This window comes from Xenopus tropicalis, chromosome 3 (assembly GCF_000004195.4).
Source record: "Xenopus tropicalis strain Nigerian chromosome 3, UCB_Xtro_10.0, whole genome shotgun sequence".
Classification (NCBI taxonomy): Eukaryota; Metazoa; Chordata; class Amphibia; order Anura; family Pipidae; genus Xenopus; species Xenopus tropicalis.
The window spans coordinates 10,976,928-10,984,751 of NC_030679.2; the positions used below are offsets into that span (position 1 = coordinate 10,976,928).

At 43.7% G+C, this 7,824-nt stretch overlaps 1 protein-coding gene across 1 annotated transcript; it reads right to left on the reverse strand.

Moving 5' to 3' along the window:
• Positions 1-387: 387 nt before the first annotated feature.
• Positions 388-7,254, reverse strand: LOC101732077. Its single transcript, XM_004919440.4, has 11 exons — positions 6,889-7,254; positions 6,443-6,562; positions 6,131-6,328; positions 4,845-4,939; positions 4,528-4,638; positions 3,657-3,689; positions 3,428-3,536; positions 3,111-3,153; positions 1,723-1,848; positions 1,062-1,087; positions 388-508 (listed from the first exon to the last, which is right to left on the reverse strand). Exons 1-11 carry the CDS (start codon positions 7,139-7,141, stop codon positions 441-443), a joined length of 1,182 nt encoding a protein of 393 aa, XP_004919497.3. The 5' UTR covers positions 7,142-7,254; the 3' UTR covers positions 388-440.
• Between the last annotated feature and the right edge of the window lie 570 nt (positions 7,255-7,824).

Here is a 7,824-nt window from a genome sequence, read left to right on the forward strand (position 1 = left end):
GCCTATAAGAGGGGCCTGGATGAGTTCTTGAACAAGCACAGTACCCAAGGCTATTGTGATACTAATATCTACAGTGAGATTCAGTTTGACCAGAAAAGGCTTTTCTCCTAGTTCAGTTTCTTCCCATAAACTTCAATAGAGTTTCCATAAACAGTGAGATAAACAGTGAGATAAACAGTGAGATAAACAGTGAGATAAACAGTGAGATAAACAGTGAGACAAGTGCTTCTCAGTGTATTGCGTCTGGCTCTATGGGACAAGCAGGAGATTATTGGGAATAATGGGCAGGACCAATAATAAGAGTCAAGCATTTTATTATATAAACACTAATATTCACATACAAAATATACAATATCATACAGGCAACCCCCCCCCCCCCCCCCACATTGTAACAGACGGAGTCATTTTTAATTAGTTTTTGCAGGTTTTTACCAGCCGTGTTAGTATTCGCCGAGAGTCCGCAGCATCATCCGTTCAATAGCGACCATCTGAGAGCCGTTCTTATTGGCTGCAGAGGAACAGGTAATGGGATTAGGAGAGATGTGGTTTGTTCCACTGGAAAAGATCTAAAGGCACCCAATCCCATAAAAGATCCAGCTGACTGGCCCACGGGCCGACGAATGGCACCTCTGTTTCACTCGTTTGGGCCAACTGCAGGCTGAGTTATACAGGGAACTTTGAGTATCACTCATGTATTATAAGGGATAATGTACCCCCTACTGTAAATGATAAGGATATTAGCAGTCACTGAGGGGTTCTGTGCCCCCCATATAAAGGCACAAGGCTGCAGGCTGAGTTATACAGGGAACTCTGAGTATCACTCATGTATTATAAGGGATAATGTACCCCCTACTGTAAATGATAAGGATATTAGAAGACTCTGAGTCATATGACACAAGTGACATCATTAAGCATTGATTATAACTGATGACATCAATAAACCCAAGTGCCATTTATGATTCATGAGTCTTTGGTATTTAACTTATATATTCAGTAACCTATTACTTTCCGATGTACTTACATGTGACTGTGTGCAACCTAAACAACTCATGGCCTCTTACCGTAATTTGTTCCAGTGAATCCCCACCTGTTAAAGTGAAAGAACAAACATTATTCCCAGTTCAGTAACCCAAACAAACCAACTAGATGTACAGTAGACCCGCTGAATGGTGACTTTTGCTTACTAGCAGTTGTTCCACCAGTTATTAGTTCCCAATTATACTGGAAATCGGATCACAGATGCATTCATTGCTGCTCAATAATTAGTGAGGGGTATTCCGACACCTTTTGTGGATTATTTCTCACTGGGCCGGTAATAAGAACCCCAGGCTCCTGTAGCTGCTTTCAGTAATGATTTAACACTGGGTTTGAGTGGCAGCTTATTGGCCATTGGAAAAGAGCAAGCACAGTATCATACTTGGGTGCGGGGCCCACCGGGGCTGCTGCCTGGAAGCACTGCACACCAGTCTGGAGCTGCTACACCCCCCCACCGTGTTCCACACCGACACTCTCAGTCATTGGCTTCAGGTTTTGTCCGGGTGCCCCGTCGGCCCACAGTATATATTGGACAGTATATATAGGATCAGCAACTTCTTAACTGCTCTAGAAAGAACCTGTTGACACCCATGGGTGGCCTTCTCCAAGCCATGTTTAACACCCTTGATTTTTAAAGATTTTAAATTCCCCATTTCTAACTCTGATCCTGAACCAATCTGTACGTACCAGTCCCAGCATCCATTGGGGTTAGACATGTTGGACTTGGCTTGAGGGTACAAGACAATGAAGTCATTCAGATCCGCCACTTGGTTGTAACCGCCATTTTTGGCAAATCGGTCCCCGACCTTTTCTCTGAAAAGCAGAACAATCAAAATGATTTCATTTTCAACAGAAATACTCTGCCTGCGCTACCCTGCCTGTGTGTGCCATACTCTACCTGCGCTACCCTGCCTGTGTGTGCCATACTCTACCTGCGCTACCCTGCCTGTGTGTCCCATACTCTGCCTGCCCTATGCTGCCTGTGTGCCATACTCTGCCTGCGATACCCTGCCTGTGTGTGCCATACTCTGCCTGCGCTACCCTGCCTGTGTGTGCCATACTCTGCCTGCCCTATGCTGCCTGTGTGTGACATACTCTGCCTGTCCTATGCTGCCTGTGTGTGCCATACTCTGCCTGCGCTACCCTGCCTGTGTGTGCCGTACCCTGCCTGCCCTATGCTGCCTGTGTGTGACATACTCTGCCTGTCCTATGCTGCCTGTGTGTGCCATACTCTGCCTGCCCTATGCTGCCTGTGTGTGCCATACTCTGCCTGCCCTATGCTGTCTGTGTGTGCCATACTCTGGCCTGCCCTGTGCTGCCTGTGTGTGCCATACTCTGCCTGTCCTACGCTGCCTGTGTGTGCCATACTCTGCCTGCCCTATGCTGCCTGTGTGTGCCATACTCTGCCTGCCCTACCCTGCCTGTGTGTGCCATACTCTGCCTGCCCTATGCTGCCTGTGTGTGCCATACTCTGCCTGCCCTATGCTGCCTGTGTGTGCCATACCCTCCCTGCCCTATGCTGTCTGTGTGTGCCATACTCTGCCTGCCCTGTGCTGCCTGTGTGTGCTATACTCTGCCTGTCCTATGCTGCCTGTGTGTTCCATACTCTGCCTGCCCTATGCTGCCTGTGTGTGCCATACTCTGCCTGCCCTATGCTGCCTGTGTGTGCCATACTCTGCCTGCCCTATGCTGCCTGTGTGTGCCATACTCTGCCTGCCCTGTGCTGCCTGTATGTGCCATACTCTGCCTGCCCTATGCTGCCTGTATGTGCCATACTCTGCCTGCCCTACCCTGCCTGTATGTGCCATACTCTGCCTGTCCTATGCTGTGTGTGCCATACTCTGCCTGTCCTATGCTGCCTGTGTGTGCCATACTGCCATGCCCTATGCTGCCTGTGTGTGCCATACTCTGCCTGCCCTATGCTGCCTGTGTGTGCCATACCATTAATAGCGTTTATTTACTTACAGATATCGTAGTTCAAGCCTGGCTATAAGATATAGTGAGCATATAGCTCCCCAAAAGCATAATGTGACCCCCCCCAACTGTAAATGATAATGAAAGACACAGTGACCTACCTTCCTTGGAGACATCCATGAAATACAATGTGAAGTTTGCACTCTGTAATAGCAACAGGGAAGGATTGGCTCAGAAATATTGCTCAATAAATACATAAGCATTAGCAGGCCATCATCTCACTGGCCAATGGGCATGGAATATTATCATCATATGACTAGCCATAAGGGGCCCCTATCAGAACAAGATAGAAACCTATGGTATCACAATGATATCTGTACATACTATGTGTATATCCATAGGGAGCTGTTCTTGCTAATACAATGCCAGTATAATGCCATTTTCCAACCATTTTGCTCACCCATATCTGCTCACTTACTTGCCCCGGCCTGGCAGGAAGAAGGGACGTATACATATCCAGCTGTGTCCATCGCATAGGTGGAAGCAGCAGAACCGCCGAAATATTCCGACTGGTCAAACAGAGTTAGCTGGGTACATAGCACAAACAGAAATGAATGACTAAACTCATATACAGAGATCCAAAGTCTTGATAAATACACTAAATAAGTATGGGAAAATGTAAAAGTCAGTGCCAGCCATAATATTACCTGCCCAGTGAGTGATGCCGAGCTGCTTGGCTTCTGTAAGTAAGGAAAAGTTGTTTTATTAGTGAGTTATAGCTCTGTACAGCAAACTTAGGGGGCTGTTCCTGCTGAATTGTGCTTAGTACAGGGGAATCCCTTTGTGCCATAGTTTTATGGTATCTCTCTGTACAGGCTATGAGCAAACTGAGGGGGCTGTTCCTGCTGAATTGTGCTTAGTACAGGGGAATCCCTATGTGCCATAGTTTTATGGTATCTCTCTGTACAGGCTATGAGCAAACTGAGGGGGCTGTTCCTGCTGAATTGTGCTTAGTACAGGGGAATCCCTATGCTGCCATAGTTTTATGGTATCTCTCTGTACAGGCTATGAGCAAACTTAGGGGGCTGTTCCTGCTGAATTGTGCTTAGTACAGGGGAATCCCTATGTGCCATAGTTTTATGTTATCTCTCTGTACAGGCTATGAGCAAACTTAGGGGGCTGTTCCTGCTGAATTGTGCTTAGTACAGGGGAATCCCTATGTGCCATAGTTTTATGGTATCTCTCTGTACAGGCTATGAGCAAACATAGGGGGCTGTTCCTGCTGAATTGTGCTTAGTACAGGGGAATCCCTATGCTGCCATAGTTTTATGGGATCTCTCTGTACAGGCTATGAGCAAACACAGGGGGCTGTTCCTGCTGAATTGTGCTTAGTACAGGGGAATCCCTATGCTGCCATAGTTTTATGGTATCTCTCTGTACAGGCTATGAGCAAACACAGGGGGCTGTTCCTGCTGAATTGTGCTTAGTACAGGGGAATTAATTTACATTAGAAAAATATTGGCCCCCGTAACCCCCCGTAACAGACACATTGGATAAGAAATCAGTATTAGTCATTACCTGGAGATTTCCATGGATGAAGTTTAAGGCTTCATAGGCCCCATTATAATTGCAGTTGTTGACGTAATCTAGATTGGTTAAGCCGCAGGAGCCGCCGTAGCTGTCGGTTGGCTAAATAAACAAATCAGTAATATAAATTAAGTTTATTGTGTCCAAATCTCTTACTACAACCAACGTCACAGCATCACATAGAAGCCCGGTTACAGTTAAAGAACAATGGGGTGATGCCTTCTCAGTGATAAGGACACCTAGTGGCCACAATCAGCTATTACTGAATGTTCAGCTTGCCCAGTAAGCTAAGCAGTGCCAGTACCCACCATGCCATGCTGTGCCGGGATGTCATAGACTGTTTTGATGGCTCCAGGACTGGTTATAAAAGCCTTGTAATACTCTTCCAGCTTCTTTACCACCCCTGCAGATTGAAATAGAAAAGAATTAGATCATGTGAAGGAGGAGGAGCACTTTCCTGCAACCAACACTCAATATCTATAGTACAGGTATGGGACCCATTATCCAGAATGCTCGGGACCTGGGGTTTTCCGGATAAGGGGTCTAAGTAACTCGGATCGCCTACCTTCGCTTAAAACATTATTTAAACAGTAATTAAACCCAATAGGGCTGTTCTGCCCCCAATAAGGGGTAATTATATCTTAGTTGGGATCAAGTACAGGTACTGTTTTATTATTACAGAGAAAAAGGAATCATTTAACCATTAAATAAACCCAATAGGGCTGTTCTGCCCCCAATAAGGGGTAATTATATCTTAGTTGGGATCAAGTACATGTACTGTTTTATTATTACAGAGAAAAAGGAATCATTTAACCATTAAATAAACCCAATAGGGCTGTTCTGCCCCAATAAGGGGTAATTATATCTTAGTTGGGATCAAGTACAGGTACTGTTTTATTATTACAGAGAAAAAGGAATCATTTAACCATTAAATAAACCCAATAGGGCTGTTCTGCCCCCAATAAGGGGTAATTATATCTTAGTTGGGATCAAGTACATGTACTGTTTTATTATTACAGAGAAAAGGGAATCATTTAACCATTAAATAAACCCAATAGGGCTGTTCTGCCCCAATAAGGGGTAATTATATCTTAGTTGGGATCAAGTACAGGTGCTGTTTTATTATTACAGAGAAAAGGGAATCATTTAACCATTAAATAAACCCAATAGGGCTGTTCTGCCCCCAATAAGGGGTAATTATATCTTAGTTGGGATCAAGTACAGGTACTGTTTTATTATTACAGAGAAAAGGGAATCATTTAACCATTAAATAAACCCAATAGGGCTGTTCTGCCCCAATAAGGAATAATTATATCTTAGTTGGGATCAAGTACAGGTACTGTTTTATTATTACAGAGAAAAAGGAAAACAATGTTAAAAATCTGAATTATTTGATTAAAATGGAGTCTATGGGAGATGGGCTTTCTGTAATTTGGAGCCTTCTGGATAATAGGTTTCCAGATAAGAGATCCCATACCTGTACCAGTATATTTGTGGCCTTGCCCCAATCCACCATGAACCCCGTAACCACCCCCCCCCCCCCAAGGCATGACCCTAAAAAGACATTATGCCTCAGGCACCTTAGGGATCTCACCTGGGACAACCACTGTGTCTTTGGAGCCGGAGAAGATGAAGACCTTCTGGCCTGCGAGGTTGGACACGGGATCGAGGAGCATGGAGGTGGCGTAACTGTTAGTTTTACTGATCAGGGTGTTGATATTAATGCCGTAGGGTAATTTCATGCAAGTGTTGAGGGCGTTGATCATGTTCCCCTGGGCGCAGTAATAAGGACCTGCAATGGGGTCGACCTTATCAGTTAGAAGAGTTTGTAAAGGGGAAGTTTACCCCTTTACATGCAAGAAAAATACATCACAAAACAATATTATACATAAAATATTTATTGTACCTCCAGCAAAAAACGCAGCCCCCACCATTCTATTAGACTGGGCAAGGTGGTACTGGTTGGCCATGTAAGCGCCAGCAGACAAGCCGGACACGCTAAGATCAGCTTCTAGGTTATAAGAACCTGCAGAGAGAGAGAGAAAGGGAGTCATCATTCAAAAAGTCAAGAAAAAGAGCTGGATTTCCCCTTAGGGCTTCCAATAGGAGACTCTCCATTGGACAATGTATAATCATATATAAATATATAACAACTGTTCTCTTTTTTGGGAGTCTAAGCCTCCATTTTGTTGACTCTTCATTATTCTCAACCTAGGGGGAAAGAGAGGACTGAAATGAGATAGAGAGTGGTTGGAGGTCTCTATGGTTTCCTGGTGGGCTCCCATCATACCAGCCTGGCACTGCCTGTATAACAGAAACATAATAAAAGGAATTTAGTGCCCATTGCTGTACCTAGCTTTACTTGGCCATGGCACCAGCCAATCAGAGCGAAGAGTAGAAACCAGACCTTCATCGTTACAGGGAGAGCGACGTTACCAAGAGATGGAGCTTTGGAGAAGCTGGGAATGCTGAGGCTGAGAGGAGGCTTGGGTTTATATACACACAACACCTTGGCTGACCTGCAAGCAGGTGCTCGGGGAACCATGAGAAAACTGACAGTTGAGCAGCTGTCACTGGGTGCAGAATCTGTGCTGATGATCTGCATTGAGCAAACAGAGAGGGAGCCGAGTATAAACAGATCTGCGCTACAGAGATAACACTCCGATATGGCCAATCTGGATTTTTTGCCAATGCCATAAACTAATACTGTACTAATCCTGTACTAATACTGTACTAATGCTGTACTAAAACTGTACTAATACTATTACTGTACTAATACTAATACTGTACTAATGCTGTACTAATACTGTACTAATACTATTACTGTACTAATACTAATACTGTACTAATACTGTACTAATGCTGTACTAATACTGTACTAATACTAATACTGTACTAATACTGTACTAATACTAATACTGTACTAATACTAATACTGTACTAATGCTGTACTAAAACTGTACTAATACTATTACTGTACTAATACTAATACTGTACTAATGCTGTACTAATACTGTACTAAAACTGTACTAATACTGTACTAATACTAATACTGTACTAATACTAATACTGTACTAATGCTGTACTAAAACTGTACTAATACTATTACTGTACTAATACTAATACTGTACTAATGCTGTACTAATACTGTACTAATACTGTACTAATACTGTACTAATACTAAACTAAAATAATAATAATGTACTAATGCAAATATTGCACTCATACTACTGTACTAATACTGCACCAATACTAAACTAATATTGTATTAATACTAATACTGTACTA